The sequence below is a fragment of the Melozone crissalis genome, unplaced genomic scaffold (genome assembly GCF_028551555.1).
Source record: "Melozone crissalis strain CALT ecotype California unplaced genomic scaffold, PUWL_Pcris_2 ptg000006l_1, whole genome shotgun sequence".
Taxonomy (NCBI): domain Eukaryota; kingdom Metazoa; phylum Chordata; class Aves; order Passeriformes; family Passerellidae; genus Melozone; species Melozone crissalis.
In genome coordinates this window covers 29,780,223-29,800,544 of record NW_026535784.1, presented here as the reverse complement: position 1 = coordinate 29,800,544, position 20,322 = coordinate 29,780,223, and the positions used below count along the sequence as shown (strand labels likewise).

At 36.6% G+C, this 20,322-nt stretch overlaps 1 protein-coding gene across 3 annotated transcripts in view; it reads right to left on the bottom strand.

Annotated features, from left to right (window-relative positions):
- Positions 1-20,322, bottom strand: part of ASB5 (ankyrin repeat and SOCS box containing 5) — a 33,659-nt gene that overhangs the window by 12,788 nt on the left and 549 nt on the right. Inside the window, exon 1 of one of the 3 annotated variants that reach the window (XM_054292185.1) lies at positions 3,157-3,459. The exons of 1 other annotated variant lie outside the window; for it this stretch is intronic. In XM_054292185.1, coding sequence (XP_054148160.1) covers positions 3,157-3,271 — 115 coding nt within the window. In that variant the 5' untranslated portion in view covers positions 3,272-3,459. Of the gene's footprint in view, positions 1-3,156; positions 3,460-20,322 lie in introns of those variants that run through there. One more of the 3 variants, XM_054292193.1, reaches the window with a different exon arrangement.

Genomic DNA, 20,322 nt, shown 5'->3' with positions numbered 1-20,322 from the left:
AAGCTATATCGGATCATTCATTCATGCTATTTTATAACTAAAGAACTAAAAGACAGAGTTTTGATGCTTGAATTATAAAACCATTCTAACAGCTTTTTTTTTTTGTTCTTAAACATTAGAGTGCACACTAAAAGCACAGTTTAATTATGGTTATGAGAGCTCTGAGCATCTGAAATTTCAGTTTTAGATAATAATAACCATGATCAGCCAAAAAACTTTTACATTAGGTGACTGGTCTTAAAACACATAGGTTCCAAAGACAAGAATGGAATTTACTTTTAAGGACATTAAAACACTAACCCTTTCTCCCTACCATTCACCGCATGATTCTAACCTTTGCATCAAACAGCAGAACATTGCGTATGTTTTTTTTGACTATAAAACTAATGCATATTCAGAACATCATTCATGTTGGAGGAGGAGCACAGCTAAGGAGGCTGGGGCTTTGTGGAAGAGTACAGCATGTGACTGGGCTGTCAAGTACTGGGCTATAATGCACTGAATGGTCAAATCAGGGTGGCACAGGTAACATTTTGAGTGTTTGGCATTGCACTTTTGCATACTTTTCCCACAGAAACACAAGCCACTGAACTCTACAAAAAAGCCTAGAATGACACAACAGCAATTTCCAAACACAGCTTGCTTGGTTCCCAACAGAATTAACATTAAGCCATGTGAAGATGATGGCAATGGCAATGGTGGGAGCAGCAGCAGTCACTGGTGTCTGTGCTCAGCCTTGCATGTGTGGGAAGGAGTGTGTCAGGCCCCTTCTCGTGTCACATGAAAGCACAGCCACAGCTCCACATCCATTGCTCATGCACAGGTTGTGTTTCCATCTTCCTGAAGCATCAACAACTGTCTGGATGTTTTTCTAACCTAAAGTAGCTTGTATGTCCTAGCTAGAATGTCAAGATGTAAAATCAGATAAATCTCCAAATTCAGTAATCTATTAGATCCTAATCAGATATGACTTGAGTAGGAGAAGCAGCTGGTAATATTCTTTGGCTGTTATTATTTCCTTGGACAAGTCACTAAAACAAAGTAAGGGTTTTTCAGTCCCCTTCCCAACTAGAAGGTGACAGAAAATGCCTATGGACATTCTGAGCTGAGTTCAGACTCTGAAGATTAAAGTCTGGAATAATTTTGCTCCTCAAACACAGTCTCAGTCTTAATCAAGAGTACAAACAATTTTCCCCAAACTGCTGAGAATTCTCTGCATTTTCCCAGCCTGCCTGAGAGTGAATGCAGCCCAGGGCCTAATCCTAAATCTTATAAACAGAAAGCATTTGTGCAGCAAATGTGTGCCGTGTGTAATTTTTGTCACATCCATGAGATTTTGGAGTTGTAGCCCCTCAAGTCAGCAGGCTGAAGGCCTTTTCCCATTTTGACTCTATCCTTTCACCCTTCTATCCAATCTTATGATATATTTCATCCTCTGCATCACTTGCAGTCCATTTTCCAATCTGCCTATTTAATTACAGACTGCATTGCAGTATGACTTTCTCTCCCTTTGCTCTGCAAGGGTGCCTGTAGAGCCAAGTCAGGTTTGGATACCTGCATAGATGAAATAGAGAGGAAGGAAAAAAAGCATCCTTCAGAGTTTATAGAAGATATATTTGCTATTCAAGTGCACTGCAACAATCAGAAGCTTTAAATGCAACACAGGTCTCTCAGTACTTCAGGATGCCTATCAAGAAATGTATATTCCCAGCATGGCAATTAAAAAGAGGCTCTAAGTAGCTAGACCCTGTTAAGATGGATTATACAGAAAATTTTAGTTTCCATATTTTACTTAGATTCTGAGAATTTCAAAACTAGAGTAATTGTGGCTATTTCTTTGTAAGAGTAACAAGAGAGCCTAACCTTCAACCATACAATGGAGTGGCTAGTACTAACACTGATAAACTCTTGTGAAATTTCTTTTCAGCTGAGGGATATTGTCCAAGTTTTTTTTTGAAAATACTGACCTAAAGAGCTAAAATGACCATAAATAAAAGTTTCTTTAGGTCAGGAAATCTTAGCCCAAACAGTGAAAAACATGAGGGCAAAAGGTGCTCTGCATATTAAAACTGATGAATAAATGCAATCATACAGTATCATTGCATTCAAATGGTTACTTGGAAGATAAGGAAACGTGCTTAAATTATTGAATATTGCTTCATTCTAAAACTGTCAATACTGGAAATCATCAAAGGTATTTTAAGAATAAGAATATATTTTAAGAATCTAGCTAACATATAGCTAAACCCTATTTTACATGGTAAATTCACAGTTCCTTTATGTAAAACATATCAACTCACTCCTGTCTACTACTTTCATTGAATATTTTAACATTTCCATCTTTTTATTTTATATCATATGATCATGAATTTCAAGCTTGACTTCCTTCATTTCTTATTCTGTTTCACTCTAAACCTTACGATATCATCAATATTAAATCATGGAATTATGATCACTCTTTCAAAAAAATTCCTCTTAACACTCTTGCAATTATTCAAAGCTCCCTTTTACACACTTGGACTATGGAAAAAAATTATAGGAAAATATGGCACAGGCAATAGGAGTCCTAAACACTTCTAACAGAGTTTATTCCTCATTGTTGAAAATGTCAGTGTTCAGCAACTTAAAAACCTCCTAAGTACTTCTCTATGGAAAGCCTCACAATTATATTTTGTCCTTAGTATCTTGGTACAGGACAATAATTCAGTCACCTGTATTCCTCTATTGCCTTCTATTTCAGCTATCCATAGACTCCTTACACATAAAGTTATATGTAAAGTTTACTCCTCCCCCTCCTTTCATTCCCTGGTTCCCCATAGTAAACAATTAATCTTTAGTATCCAGTTACCTTGTGACAGGACACCAAAAGTCAGGGTAAGTCAAGCCTTAAACACTTGCATAAAACAAATAGGGCAGATAAACAAGAAATGGTATTTTAGATCAGCTGATAAGAGAGCAGAAAGAACGAAAATAGCCTCAGTACCCTCGTGTTAACCCATGCAAGACAATAAAGTCCCACTAACAAAAGCATGCATTTACATTACAGCTCGAAAAAAAACCTAAAAAACCAAAAATCAGTTTTATAGCTAGACCATCATAAATTGGGTCAGCTTAGCATATTTCAGTACCGGTTTGTGAAATGGCTGCTGTACTAACCTTGGCTGGTCAGAATGCCCCAGCCAGCTTTCCGTTTTGCAGGGCACTCCCCTACACTTTCTAGGCGTCTTTTGGGGAGATTCTGGCTCCTCTGCACAGCAGTGTTTGTTGTCATGATCTCTTTCTCGAGGAAAGCCTGTCTGTCATTGGTGCAGGTGCTCTGCTCTGACGAACATCCACAAATGATCTCTAGCACCTTTTTTCCTCCTTTCGCTTTCTCACAAAGGATCTTGCTGTACTTACTGTAGAATGGCCACAACACTGAAATCCATTCAGTAACATTTACTAGCTGGGACTAGTGACTACAGAGTGGGGGAAGGGAAGGACTGCTCCAGCATTTTCTATTTTTAAAACAGAGAAAGAATCAGCTTAGCTACAGCATGAGTCTTAACTATTTACATGATTTAAATGGAAAGAAGGTGTTAATTTTTTAATCATTTAACACAAAAAAGAAACAGATTCCTAAAGCATAAGCATTCAAATGTTTTGCTGCTTGAATACCAAGCAGCCTAAAACAGAAACCCAAAAATATTCTATCTTTTAATAATAGTAACAACAATTATTACTGCATCAGGTTTTACTGATATGTAATGTGCAGTAAAGAGTGATTTTAGAATTCAGGAGAACCCATGAAATTTTGAAACACTCCTGATTTTCTGTGGTTTGTTTCTTGGTTTTGTTTTTTTTTTAAGTTATCCTACAAATGTCAATGAAACTAAATCCTGAATAAAGGCATGTTTTGACTAAAGAAAAATTATTTTGAAAGTCTGATCCCATTGTGAAAGTAAGGCTGTAGTCTTCCCAGAAGAAGCACCGATCAATATTTTTTAGAAACAGCAACAAAACCAAGCAAAGAGTGCTAGAATGTTTTGTTCATTACTATGTATCAGGCTGATACTATACAACAGAAATCTGCAAAGAGAAGCAATCCATGATAAAATTGCATCAGAGTAAAAGACAATGATTTCTCTGTAATAAAAATATGTTAAAATGTCGCCTTTACCTCCCCAGCATTTCCTTGTAGTATTTCCTCATTATTCTCCTCTACAGATATATAAAGTAGCCACTTATAAATTTTTAACAAGCAAATCAACATTACTGAGTTTCACTAATACTATTTTTTCAGGTACCTGACAAAACTTAATCCCTAAAATTCTGAAATAATGCTCAGATATTTAATGAAATTTTCTACATCACTCTTGGTTTTCTTTAGGAGAAAATCAGAGGCAAGATTATAGATAGATAGGGCGAGGGGAAGAAGGAGGAGCAGCTGCAAATTTTACCTTGAAATTGCAGCACATGAGAACTGCCTCACTTGGAATAGTGCTACACCCTTTACAGAACAGAAGCAGGTGGGCTACTGTTCTTCTCACAAGACAGAACAAAACAGCACTCTCACAGACATTGGGCTGCCTTCAGACAACTGTTTTCCTCGGGTTTTATCTAGCTGAACAAACCAGAATATCTCCCAGGCTGAAATAAACACTTCAACATATCAAATCTCTGCATGTAAATCTGAAACAGAACTTTCACAAAACGGCTCATTATAAACAGGACATTATAAATATATCACTTAAATACTAGAATTATGCTTTCTTCCAAGTAAATAAATATTGGGAGGGCAATTAACAGGAGAGCATACTAGGGACATGTAACATGTGCCTGTGCAGGAAGATACCAGCATTATTCTCCTGTGAGAAATAAACCGACAGTTTCTGTGCTTGCCATGGCTCTGAGGCTCATGTCAGTTTTAAGTTTCCATCTGGAATAGAATTCCAGGACTCTCAGTAGAAAGTGGTGAGGATCAGAATTAAGTAAAGCATCTGGGACTGCAGATCAGGAATTGACAGTGGTCTGGCAAGAAAAAAATCTACATTTTTTTGTAGGAGTTTTGTGGGTGAGGTTGTCAGCTGAGAATGAATCTGCATCTTTCTACAGGAGTGGTACACACCTGGAAGCACTTCATACAAATGCTTCCCACACTGATTCCAGCCTCTGTTCTCTCTTCCTTGTCGGGGAGGTGTGGCTGGCAGGAGCAAGGAAAGCAGCAGGTACAGAGGCAGCTGCCATGGCTTCAAAGAGGCAGAGCCCCACAGGAGCCAGCATCACCTGCCCTCTTCTGCAGACAACTGCCAGGAAACAAGGAGCTCCCCATGCAGTTAGAGCACCCCCAAATCCCTCCATCTCCAAAGCATGGCTTGTAGGAAAAGTATCTCCATTAGACAGAGATATTCCATAGATGTTTGCCAGTCATAGAGTTACTTTGAATACTCTAGAGAACAATAAAACAATATGCATTTTTGTGCTTTAAAAAAGGCAAAGCTTATCCAGTTCAGGGCTGCAGAAGGAACTTTTCGCTAAATTCTGCTAGGCCCAACCATTCAACCTCCAGGCAAAAAACATTTAAAAGTCCTATTAAAACAGTTCATAAATACAAGAATTAAAAAAGAAAAAGCTAAAATGGCATCAAAAATAATCCAAAATTATTTTAAAAATATAGTTGAGATGAGGGAATAAACATGGCTAAAACCATGGAGTAAGGCTGAAGACTGTGCTACTTCAGTTCCACCTCTGACATGGATTTGCTACGTGATCGTTCTCATTTATGCCCTGGACTACATCAGCTACAAAATAAAAATCAGTATCTTTCAACTTCATTTGGTAATAAAACTATTAACATTCAAAACTACAAAACCACTTAAGCTTAGTCCTGAGATTATGTTCTTCAGATTTTTCTCTATAGAAGACATTCAAACACTTCCAAAATCTGCCAGAAAACCTTTAGCACAAGTCTAAGGAGATGTCCAAGCATGTAAAAAACACAGCTGACCATTATTTTTCCTGACTTGGCAAAGAAGCAGTTAGGCACAGCATTTAGATTACAGTTACTCATGGAAGCAATGCAGTTACCTTCAAAAAAGCAGCCAGGGGAAGGGACAGATGCTACAGTCTGACAGTAAGGAAACCAGAGGACTTTACTGATAGGTTTGGAATTCTGGCCTAAATTAGCATACAAGCTTTAAATAAAGCACTATGTTAAATTTCATTAATAATTAGTTCTGTTCAAATTTATAATGCAGAGGAAAAAGTGTTGAAGGAAACTCTCAAAATCTTTTTATTCCAGGTTTTTATAAAAGGAAACATGAGTAAAGTTTCAACATTTCCATGTCAGCACATAGCTCTGAGTTTAAAGGGGCAACAGTTCTTAACAGGTGGGAATGAAAATAGAAGTAAATTTTTGTTCCTCCCTTTCAGCAGGGAACTCATTCTATTTTCAAGACTATTTTTAAGGCAACAGAGGTGCAATTGTGGTAACACACAAAAAATGTGTTGATAAAACCAACAATACCCCAAACCCCCTTGACTTTTCAAAATATGATGCAGTCCAATGCAATACAGTCCAAACTTGTATAACAGTAATTTATCTTAGGAAAAATTGCACAAAATTGCACCATTTTCAAATGTCACAGATCAGTATTTTGTGTGCAACCATCTCAAAACAGCAAACTGATGACCCACTTTGCTTCCCAAACTGTTCTGAACTTTCAGGTTACTCTGTTTTCATGACCAGGATTACTATGGGGTCACAGTGACTGCATGGAACGTGCCACACTAAGTTCTGGAACAGGACTAGAAACTGATTCTTCCTGCTCATGTGATCCACACCCTGCAACCAAGAAGCTGAAACGACAAACAGGCTCCCTGTGGCTCAGTGCCAGTACCTCAGCAGTGGCCTGCTATTTGACATTGCCAAAAACAAACCAGAAGAAATCTTGAACATTCCTCCCTGTAGGAGATGCCAAGATGAAGCAAATTTTAGGAAAGATTGAGGAACTGTGGTTTCTGACAAAAACAGCATCCTACAAGGCCACAGTGGTGCCACTGTTACATTTTACAGTGCCAACTCAATGCCGAGGAACATAAATGCACCATGAAAGTACAGGGATAAAGCTCTAGGAGGGGAGCAGGGAAAGGCCTGGAACAACTTTTTATTTGTCTGTTAAAGAGATTCTTGCATCAAGCCATTCTTCATGGCAAGTATGATGGTGATATAAAGTCATTAGCAGGCAACAAGAAGCTTAGGCATTATCCAGGTCACCAACCAGTCCTCTTAACAAATACCAGCACATAGGTAGAGAATGCTTTAATGGTCACTAGTTACTTAAGCATAAAATGACATTTCTTTACACCATTATAAGCTCTAAAATAATCTATTACGTACTCTTAATACAATTTCATCACTGTCTCTTAGCTGGAAATCCAAATCAGTACTAGTAGTAGTAGAAGAAGAAGAAGATGATGATGATGATGATGGCAACAGCCTGGCTGTCTAGCCAATAATTTCCCTACCTCTTCTCCTGAGATTTCTATAGTTGTTACACCTTATGTTCTTGGATGCTGGAATCATAACTAAAGGTTGAAAAAATATTTAAACTTCTGATACAATAAAGGCTTTGTCTCAGGTCTCCCAGAAGTCAAATACAGAACAGTGACACATTTATTATATTTTTTGGCTTGTTTGCAATGTGTACCTGTCAGACTCTTCATGCAGTAACACAGAAAAATTGCTAATATATAAACTAAACTAAATACAGAAGTCATGAGGCAGAACCTAAGCAAATCAGTTACCAAGCAGGCCTGAGCTTCAGATATTGACAGCAAGACAGACACAGGCATGAAACCTGTAGTCAGCATAGGAGTGGTAAAGGACACCCCAGAGAGAATCTTGAGTCAATAACAGTGAAAGAATACCCATACAGAGAGAGAGCTATCTATTGCCAGAAAGGCTCCAGACATGGCACAGAGAGTAACATCCACTGGTGCAACAGATGCAGCATGCCACAAAGGATTTATGGCCAGCCAGGATTGCTGCAGTCCTGAGCAGAGCTCAGTACTCAGGCATGCAATTCCCCCCAAGCCATCATCCTCTAACTGGCAGAAGTTCACTCAGTTTGCCTGCATTGCAAGTGTTTGAGAACATCCCCTACAAGAGAGGAATGTGAAGAGCAATACCCTGCCCATAAAAATCCAGTGGCTGAAGGAAGGAACATCACCTTCAGGGAGCTTTGCTATTTTGGTCTTCCCCTGTTGCCTTATGCCCCACCAATGCAAGAAAGACCAGGGCAGACGGTACAGCTGAGCTTGCCCCAAGCCAATACTGCAGTTTTCTGCATATTTTCTGTAACACCAGCTCTCTTTAAAGCCTTGCAGACAGATTGATCCAGGATTGCCTTTCAGTCTTATTGCTATGCACCTTTAAAACCCCAGGTTTTAAGACACATCAGAGTTCATAATGTTCACTTTGTGCTTTTATTATTTCATAAGCTTACTCTTCATTTCACACAGAAAAATAGAGAAATCTATTGATGAAGGGCATTTCCATGTGAGTTTAGTGTACACTCCAAGCAAGCCAATGGGACCTAGGCTGGTGAAAAGTTAAGGTCCACATTCAGAAAAAAAATACATTTCAAGGAGGCACACCTGAATGAAACCAACCAAAAAATGCAGCTGGTGGACCTCAAGGAGGTCCTCACATTTACAGAAGAGTAAAAAACAAACCCCACAAACAAATCCACATGACAGGCTATATCAGTTTCTTTTCAAGAGGCAAGCATGCAAACAGGCTCCAGCATACATATTCACTAGATTTTTCTGTGGCCTCAGAAATTTTCTTTCAGATGAGGGATGTAAAAAATGAGAAATCTGAATTAAAAGTAACATGCTTGCCAAAAGATGTTCTTGCTCTTTGTTGCTGCAAATAAGTCAGGGCTAAGGCCATGCCAATTTAGTTGCATCATATAACTCTGAGCAAAACCTCTTTAAGACAGAATATATTCTTCAAGAAAGAATGTTCTGGTATTTATCTAATATGTGGTGTCATTTCCTTCCTTCAAAGAAGGTGCCTTTTTGGTGTTATTCTGCAGTATGACTCCTCTTTGGCAGTCATTTGTCATACTAGGCAAAGTTATTTGGCATACAAGAGAAAGTGATGAGCTCCATCAAAAAAAAAAAAAACCCTTCTAAAATTTCAAAAAAGAATATTCACACTATCTTAAGCATTTTTACACCATTAGCTTACGTGCTGCAAATGAAAAACAAATGCTAAATGTGGTGCCTTACACCAAGTGGTATGGTGAATAGGTATGCCATACAATATTCCTATCATTGCTAAATGAATCTCCATTGTATCCAGGAAGCTAAGAGAGGTCTTGTATGGCTTTTATTAATAGAACTGTGACCTCTGTGGAATGCAAGTTGAGAAAATGCCTCATGCCTATCTTCCCTACCTAACAACTGTTGCTGATTGGCATTATCAATTGCAACTTGTTAGGATAAAATACATATGAAAACTTTGCTCTAATCATTCACTACAAGCCATCCAAACAGTAGATCTCTAACAGTGAAACACAACATTATTGTCCATTTATGAGCTGTATTTTTCTTGTACACTAACAACCCAAGTAGTTCTCAGTGTACAAGAAAAAAGGAAACAGAAAACTTCATAGTATTTACCAGTCTCTGTGAGAAGATGGAGACTCAGTAGACTGAACTACCACAATCCCGTGGATGGCTTAATTTAGCCTAACTAGTGTACTGAGCTTTCCTACCATGCCTGATCAAGACACATACAGCAAAGCTGGGTAGCTTAGAATTTGCTACAGTCATTCAAGAGTAGCCTTTCTTAACCTTAGAAGAAACCAGGCCATATTCACCTCTCCTGTTCTGCAAAGTCAGAATGTATTTTAAGAAGCATACCAGAAGCACAATTTCTGCTTTCAAGTAACTTTAACGCACACACTTATGGATAAAGTGAAATTTTACACAAATTTTTGTGAAGATAGGTGACATAATTAAAAAATACGATATTTAAGACAAATCATTTTACATTCTCAGAATAACTTGGCTTGTCTATCAGACCCCAGGTATCTGTATATGTACGTGACTCTTTGCTGTTTATGCTATGTTAACCTCTGCATATTTTTTCGTAAGAAGGTTCCTCTCTATCACTTTCTGCTTGTAGATAATTTAGACACTTACTGAGTATCAGGTTTACTTTTGATAAAATAGACACCTTCTGCCTTATAAAAATGTTTATGAGTGGGAACTATGCCTCCTTCTGTAAGGTTATCTTTAGTAACAAAGTATAGGCTCTTTCATACAAACCAAGATCTTACCAGTATTTTTTGGCAGAATTTATATCTTACAGACACAAAACATCTGATAATTTATTAATTCTTTAGATTTGATCCACAAACTTTGAAATCACTTCATGCCACAGCACTACTACCACATCCTAAAGCAACTATACTATAAAACTCATCTGAAGCTCTAAACCAGTGCTCCTATACACAGAGCACTTTCATGATATGACTTGTTAGTTGCTATAGTAGGCAGAGTCTAAAAGCTGCTTTTGACCCTCCAGTGTTCATCCAGCAACAGCTGTACAAAAGGCTGATTTATTAACTCTTCACAGAACTGGAAATACTGTGAAAGAAGAAATGTTACTGTGCAGGTCACTGTCATTACACATAGTCTGCTAAGGAGCTAAATATACCTAAAGTTAATTTTCAAGTTAGTTTATTCTTGTGCATCCGTTTGTAGGGCACAGGATTTTAAAATGGAGCAAACATATACACTTGTTACATCTTTACCCATTAAGAAAGAAATCAATAAAATGTTGACTTTTGTAAAATTTCAAATGCAATGAATATGTAAATGTTCCCTTCAACACAATAAATAAAGAAACACTAGGCACCACAAGCTATTTCTAACACAGCTCTAGTGCCCGATTGGAAAGCACTTGGCTCCAAACAACTAATCAGTCCCTTTCAAGTCAATGGGGCAAGTGTATATGAGTAAGTGTTTACAAAATTAGTGCCAGAGTTAAAAATAACTCAGCAAATGGCACCTTTATAATAGAATGGATCCCTTTTTCATTTAATTTTTATGGTACCAATAACACTGACTTCATTGAAAAAAAATAATCCAACTCTAATAGCTTATTAGGACCCAGGTCTTCAATTCACTTTAAGCAAATGTAAAAAAGACTGCAAAGTTCTGTCCTGCATTTGGTGCTATTCAGGCTTTTAATATTGTGAATGATAGAATAATGTATTTATTTTTATGCAGGCACTAGATGACACTAAACTGTAGATGCTACAACTGCTCAGAGAGAAGCAATTCAAAACAGAAAAGTAAAACAGAGAAACTGTCTGATACCAAGACAGCATGAAATTAGCTGAAGGCCAGTACAAAGTACTGTATGTAGAGAGGAAAAAGCAAATGCACAATACAGTGACTTTGTTTTAACATGTGGCTAACAGGCTACAGCCTCTATCCATAGTACTTTACTGCTGAGGGGGCAGCACCATTCCAGGAGGTATTACACAGGGTGCCATATACATGGCACATGACATAAGTGTTCCACTTGTATACAACTAATAGTTCCCTGGTTACACTCATAAAGTCTCAGCTGGAGCACTCTGTTTAACATGGGAAATTATACATCAGTAAAGATGTCTGTAAACTATATATGAACTGGCACAAGTCCAAGGGAGAGCAATTGCAGTAACTCCAGGTGCTAGAAAATAAGACTTAGGAGGACAGACTAAATTAAATGCTTTTTACTTTATTCTAGAAAAGAAAAAAAACAGCAGAAGTAAGAAAATGGATTATAATAGTCATTACATTGATTACTTCTTATACACAGAGAGAAACAATCATATTTAATTAATTTAGTTAGCAGAGACACAGATTTAGGTCACCCTTGGGGGAAGTGGGAAGCAGTTTAGTGATGAGAACAGAAAACCTGCAATTGGTTGCACAAGGATGCTGCAGAAATCACTATTACTAAGCATTTTAAAAACAGGTTAGCCAAGCATTCACCAGATAACTCATGTATATTTGATCCTAGAGCACTCAATTTACCTCTGAAGGTACCTTTGAGCTATACACAGGAAATGTTTTACTCAGACATCATTTCCATAAACAAATGAAAGTGCCCTATAATTAGTAGAGCCTTTACATACACTTTTTTGTTCTTAGCTGATGCTGAACACTGATCTAGTTCCTCTATTTCCATGTCACATAAACAGTATAATAATTTCTAATTAATGACTGTGACATTATCCAGCCATTCATGTACACTTGAGATCCAAAGGATAAATGGAGTGTAGATTGCTGACTACTGAAATTGAAAAATATCCCTGAAATATTAAGGAACAAAGTATGACCCATTTAGCAACAAGACCACACAAAGCAGATGACACAGGCAAAGCTGTCTCTTTATATTTAATAAAGAAAAAGTGACAAAATAAAGCAAGTCAGCCTTGAAATGCATGATCTCTGGGCCTCAGTTCCTGAACTGACTCTATACCTTCAGTTTGACAAAAGGAGTTCCACCAAAAACTACCTCTCTGTACCTGCAACACCCTCAATTACACAGACTTCATAAAAGAAAGACTTATTTTAACTCAAGGGGTCAATTTAGAAAATATGAAATAATGCCTGTGCCTAGTAGCACATTTACAAAGGTTCTTATTTCTTCAAAATTATAGCACTCTGTCCTAGACAAGCCATTATAACAGCAATAGTAATCTTTTGTTATTAACAGAAAACCTAAAATACCATTCCTAACAGAATTTTGAGAGTATGTAATCAGGTTAAAACTAGAAAATAAAAAGAAACATTTCCTCTAATTTGAATTACTTATTGAAACACTTAAACTTCAATTAGCTAATGACAGATGCTAGGCTAATTATCTGTCTTGGTGGTTCTTTGTGCTGTGTTTTTTCTGCCAAGGTTTCTCTGCTACTTGAGAAAAAAACACAGAATGGATAATTAATTAGGAGGCTACTCAGTATTTAATTTTACAATGTAATGTTTCAAGCAGTTTCAGACTTCATGTTACCTGTTGTACATCTTTTAGATATCACTTTTAACGGGATATTTTGTTACATGTATTACATGAAGTCTACTGAGGCATCCCTCTGTTTCACCAACACCAAAAAATCAAATCCCACAACACATTGTGACTTCAGATATTAGCATGCCTCTTTCCACAGATATAGAAATAAATACAGAAAAGATAAGATAAAATAATGATTCTGAGGAGAATTATTTGCATCCCAAAGAGCAAGGATTGCTGCTGTTAGTCCCAACAAATGGATGAATAGCAGATTCTGTAACACTAGCTGGACATGTGCTTACAACTGTTACAAATCCAGAACCAACCACTGCAAGCTGGACAGTGGCACACTGATGTTGAACTGTAAAAAGTTCAACTTAAGCACAAAATAGTTGCATAAACCATTTTCTTTTAATAAAACAAGCAGAAAACTAGAAAATCGAGCATATGTTTGATCTTTAAATCAATAAAAACCTCTGCCACCTCACCAAAACAGTAACCTTGCAAGAGTGATAGATTTTAATCTTTTGCATTGGCCAGTTACTATAATGCTTAGCAATACTTAATGCTTAAAATTTCTTTAGGTGTGAGATGCAACTTCTGACACATGCCCGAATTACAGATTCCTGGGTTCAGCAACAGGTAACACCATAAACACTATTTCACTCTCCAGCCTGATGCACGTTGTTCCTTTCAGTCCACTTCCTCCCAAGTCTCTTTCCTCCTGTGCCCAGCTCATGTGTTGGTCTCCCCATAAAGAGCTGCCTTAGAGCTAGCGAGCAGCTTCTGGCAAAGAATTCTTGACTTCAAGTAACGCCTTTCCCATTCTCTGCAAGTATTCCTGTCTGTGCTCTTCCTACCCTACTGTAGTGAACACATACATCGACACCCACACCCTCCCACACCTGTATCTGCACATACACACACACACATGCACAGTAGTTCAAGTGGTGCCATTAACAGGCCCAGATGTAAAAACCCTGGGTTTCAGAGCTTGTGCAGAAAACACATGATGAAATCCATCTCAAGTAAATCTTCTGCAAAATAAGCTAATTCCTACTTTAGGATTTTAGCCTTTCTTTCTGGATTGCAAATTTTAACACCCCTACACAAAATGTCTAGCTTTAGTCCCGACATTGAAGATTGAAAAAATCTTTTGAGTTTGAAACTGTTTCTGGTTTATTTCTATAGTTTCTCCCTTTATGTTTAACTTGGGCTTTGTCTTCCTATTTGTGGTACCTAGGGATGAGTGATAAAGGCAGCAAGAGGCAAGACAAGTCTTCCTGTTCCACTGCCTAACTCAGCTTGATGCCATCCCAGAATATAAGGAAAAATAATAAAGACAAACGAGGTAGCAGGGATCCCAAGCTGAGCAAAATCAGGGCTCAGTCATGTGCCAGCATGCCACAATTTAGAAGAAAGAGTGCTCTGTAATGCAGAAGAAGAATTCAATGAAAATGGTACCTCACTACAAATGAGCTTGGAGCAACAGTTCTGCCAAAGTTCTGCTCGCGTGAACAGAAAAAAGAATTTTCACAAGAGCTTTGCAATCCAGTAAAATCTGAAGGGTTTCCACACACATGCCCAAAAGTTGGACCTGACAAAGTGTTACTAAGGTTCCTGCTATGTGCCAAGAGACAACTTATTCAAGGTATATGACAACTATATCTGTCAAAAAAATTACTATATGAAAATCTTACCCTAATCAAGACATAACTTTCAGAAATATTTTGACTAGTTTCACTAGAGTGGTGCAAAATAATCATATGCCAAACTTGGAAAATTTCAACTATGCATGGTAATCTGGGGGGGGACATTAAGAGCAATTGGGAAAATAGTCCCAGATTGGGAAGTATTTGGCAACCTTATTTATACACAGGCATCTTAAATCTAGGCCTCTCTCCAAATAGAAAACTAGCTGTGATATTTGAATTTTATTCTCAACTTAATGTTAATTAAAAAAAAACCCAACCAAACAAAAAAAAAACAACCAAAAAAAAGCTCACATAATCTAACAACACTCCTACAGATAATTTTGTTTATAAAAAACACAGCAACAAGTACAGAACAAAAACCTCACTCACACATATCACTTGAAAAACTGAATGCAAATGAAGTTACCAGATAAGTAATTACCTGAAAAACCAAATCCCCAAACAGTAGAGATAACAGAGTATATACAAATATACCTTGTCCTTGAGGAACTCCATAAAATTCAGCAGCTATCCTTGCTGCTTCCTTACGGTTTCCTTTCACAATGTAGAAATGACTAAGTATAGCAAGGCTGATCTTCACAAAAAGCTTAAAACAAAAAAGTGACAGTATAGTAAAGTAGACATTGGATAACTGCTGCGCAAAAGGGCGACTTTCTTCTATGACAGTCATTGCTGCAGCAAAACCTCTGTCAGTGTTTGGGTCGGGCTCTCAAATGTGTTGATAAGATCAGATGGCTCCAGCCATGCACTCTTGGGAACAACTGGTCCCGAGGAAAGAAAATATCAGCTGGTCATGATGCCTGCTGCTGAAAATATGACGATTATTTATACTGTACATAGTACTGAGTTCACTGCCGCTCTTGCTAGCCCGGTGATATTCATGTGGGACAGCAGGTTCCAAGATCCTGGATTGTACTTGTTCCACTTAAAAGGTCTGTTGCATTACAAATTCTGCATTTCTAATTCATTTATTTACATGTTTAAAATACATCTTCAAAAGTATTATTATAAACTCCTGAAATTTGTGTACTAAACCACATAACTCAGATAACATGTTTTTGCTAAAATACGTTCTCCTGCTGCTTAAGTACAATTGCTCTTTTCTGATATTTCATTTTATGTCAGACTAATATTCTTTCCTTAAAAAACTAGAATCATATCAGTAAATAATTGAAGTACACATTAATAAATAAACAGAGATTTAATTTTTATCAGCTTTGACAGTCTCATTATTTTGCTCAGGCTGAATGAAAGTATCTAGACTTTAGCACTATACATAAAACAGTATTCAGAGTAGGTGATACGAGTCAAACATCTAGATATTTTTATCCATAAGAACTGGAGCACCTAAAATTAAATTAATTAAAATGCAATGGTAACATTTCAACATGGAAAATTTCTAATAGTTATGAAATGTATTTCATTGTGCTGCATCATATGACACGGACAGGCTTTATCTGTTGGCCAGATTTAGAGAGGGGAATCTAAATTCCTCCAATTTTTTAAGAATTAATTTGCCTTTATACCATAAAGCTATTACTCACAGTCATCAGTAGTCACTCACAAGTTGTTCCATTAGTGTGAGTAATTGCTCAGTAAATTGCTGAGTTGAAACATGACACAAACTGAGGAGCTGCATGACAGAACCAGATTTCTAAGTGAACTATAATCCTAAAGGAAAAATTCCTGGCAGCACAAGAAAGAGTCCTACCCTAAACTTTTCTACTTCCTTCTTAATTAAAAAAACAGTGTCTTGAATTGTAACTTAAAATGCTCTAACCAAAGTAATCCTAAACCTTTCTATTCTACCCTGGGTTCTCATTTGGTGATTAGAAAAAAACAAAAACATTTTAGAATGTTGGCAGCGGTCCATCAGGATAAAAGGGTATGATCCAAATGTCACTGCATCCACAAATCACCCTGACTTCAATGAACAGAATAGCAGATATAAAGCACTATAATACAAAATCATACTTCTGAAGGGAAGTGGAAACAATAAGGCACCTCTTATCATCTGACTCTCGGAGTAATTTATTAGAGTAAGAAGCTATAATGTTTTCTGGAAACTGAATTCAAACAAACTTATACAAATGAAGAAAAGACAATGGTAAGTGGAAATGTTCTTGAAAATTTTTAAAATTTTTGACAGACAGGAAGTGAATTGTGCTTATCTTGAGAGAAACAGGCAACAGGTATTTTTCTCTGAAAAAATTTAGTCTACTTACAAGTCAATCATAACTAGAAAAGGCAATTAAAAAGGAGTTTACCTTGTAAACTATATTAGTTAGTAAAAAAATACCCAAATTTTTACCAAATTTCATTTATAGACATTTTCTCATCCAGCCAGAATAGGAACTACTTTCCTCATACCATTCTTAGAAGCGGGAATGAGTACTTAAAATGCCAAATGAAAATCCCTTTTTATATTTGGCACATTGTTATCCGACACTGAATTGAGGCGTCATGTTTTCCACAAGTATAAAAGGCATTATGATCTGAGCTACCACTGCCAAGCTCTGTTTCAATCATTAATAGAAATGGTATTTTCCTTTGTAACACACCCAATACTGGAATTTCTTACTTCTCCCATATTTGTACTAGTATTACTAAGCTTAACTTGATCAGTCCACAGAATTTTCCAGCCACCTTATGGACCTATTTCACAAATTTACCATGCAGTACAAGGAAAAGTCATAATTATGTTACAGAAAGCTTTTTCTTCCTTACAGTGTTTTACCTGACCCCTTTTCCCTTTTTTCATGTTATGCCACCTAGTACCTGCTTTCTCATCTGGACTTCTCCCATATTTTGTTAAGAAACAAAATAATCTTTCTTTTTAGAGGCAAAACCCCAAATAGCAATTACCATAAATAACAGCAGGAGTTAACAGTGCTCAGAATTCATCTTCACCATACAATACTGTTTCCTGCTTCTTATAACTGCAGTAGATAAATCACAAAATAAATTTCTCAATTGTTAGATTGTTTTTTTCAAGTTATTTTTCTTCTGTCGAGGTTCAAGAAAAAGTAAATTTAAAACTACAATAATAAGGCTAATATGCATTTAGTATTCTGTAAGTGATGTTTCAAACAACCTCACGGATTTGTAAAACCACTTTTAGGAACAAGATGAAAATTGAACAGGAAGGTTATTCCTGTATCAAAACTTGCCTCGCGTCCTTTCAAAAATTTCCCTCATCAGTAATAAACTACATAAGGATGAAAAAATACATGAAATCATGAGTTTTGAGAATTCCAGTTCACACATACTCATCAGAAGCTGGCAAAATTAGTCTTATAATATTTCCTCTTTTTTTAGTGCTCTGTAACTCTTATGTGCCAGCTTAGCTGGAAACTCTCCCAGCTGCACAGAACCAAGTCTATCCTAATCGAAGGGTTCTAAAGAGCTATAGAAATTACTGTTAGAGCTCGCTGGCAAAGCCATGCTATGAGGCACCCAGTCATGAAAACTGAGCAACTGCTTAGAAATTAACGCCCACACGGCATTTTGGGAGAACCAACAATGTGAATGCGAGATCTGAACACAGAAGAGCTGAGAGGAAGCCCATGCAGACTGGGAAAACCAGAAACAGAAAGCTACAGCTGTTGCAATGGAAATCAGAAAATAGAAACATAGGTAAGTAAATGAAGGATCTGGCAGTCAATGAGATGACATGAAGGACTGTAAAAAAGTGAGATGTAAGTGTTCCACATTTTCTCTTGCATGGCAATATCTTGAAGCACTTCAGAATATTGAGAGGTTCCAAATGGAAATGCACCATATGTAACAAATGTACAACACTATAATGATATCAAAACACTTAAAAAGAGCAGTGGCTTAGTCTGGATATTCGCATTTCCCATGTAGTTTTGACTTCTGGGAATGAAATTTCTTGGCCTCATTTCCTCAGTAGTAAAATGGGGAGTATTCTGAAGATAATTTCATTGCTGTTAAAAAAACACTCAGGTATCCTGGTGAAAAGAATAAATAACTATGTATTTAATAATTTTTATTTTAATACAAAATTCAGATTACAAACCTAAATGAAATGAAATCTTGACTGTTCATTCGCTTCATGTCAACAGAAGAGACGGGATGTAAAATTATTTTAGCATTTAGGGTTTTATCATAGCACACAAGAAAATGGCAACAAGCTACATTGCAGATTAACAATATTTGTATTTTTATTTTGTTTAAGAAGATAGTAATACTGTAGCAGACAAGGATACCCTACCTTGACACATTTCCAGCACATTTCCAGTAAATAAAACAAGAACAATGTAATGATTCCTCTGATATGCTTCCCCACTTCTGGCAACTAACTATTTTAATTTTAAAACCCCTTAAGAAACTTCAAATGCTGGAATTTATGGTCCTAGAGTTCCCTTTTAATGTAGCTTGGTCAGCTGTCATTTCTCAAGAACATAATCTGTAGAATCAAGATAGCAATACTGCTGTTTATAATGACTATAAAGGGGTTCATTTCAAACTCCAGAGCTCAGACAAAGTACCCTGGCCTTTAATGCTTTGCTGTGTAGCAGCCAAGTGCAGAAAGAAAGTATCCAGCATTGGCACCTGTTTGTGCTAATTCAAACTGTCCAAAATCTAGTGTACAATTTACCCTCAACCAAACAAAGTAATTTTCAGAAAAACAAACCCAACAAACAAACCAAACAAACAAAAAACCAAAGGGGAAAAAAAAAACAAAAAAGAAAACCACAAAACCTGTGGTCTATCATCTATGATTAATTGCATAACCACATTCATAAACTATTTTATTCTCACAATTTTTCTTCTATGCTTTAGAAGACTGGTGTGTCTAATTTTCAGTAAGATGAGATACAAAAGAAAATTAACACAACCGACAGAATATTTAGTCTTTGAAGGCACTTCTTTTAACATCAAAGACTATAAAACCCTTAGAAATATGATTTCTTTGTAGCACATGCTGTGTTGTTACATTTGGAAAACATACTTCTTTCTATTTATATTTTTTAAAGTAATCTATTTAAACTAAATTATAGAAGATGTAAAAGAGTAATTATATTCACAACACAGATTCCATTACACTAAGTCTTAACAGTTATCTTCTCTATTTTGGAGATGCATATAAAACCCTGAAAGTGAAAATGTTTATTTTAAAAATGAGATAAAGATGAAATACAATACAAGGAATTATTTGTATGACACTTCACCAGCATGTCTTCCTCCACATGTAAGAGACATCTAGATATACACAAGACATCCTGATTCTGACACTTCTGTCCAATAGCAGGTATAACAGTAGATTTTCAGATAAGAGGCAGAGAAACAGGAACTCTTAGGTGCCTACAAGAATTGATTATTTTATATATTATAGGCAACCAACTGGGAGAAATTTTTAAAGTAATACCCTTGAAACAAAGAGTTTAAAATAAAATACAAGTAAGAAATCAAATTTTATTACTGAGTTTCTGATATAAGCATAAAATGCTTCATGAAGGGCTCAAAAAAAGAGAAGCATGAGCTACTGAAAAGGAAATGTCTAACTCAGCATGAAAAATT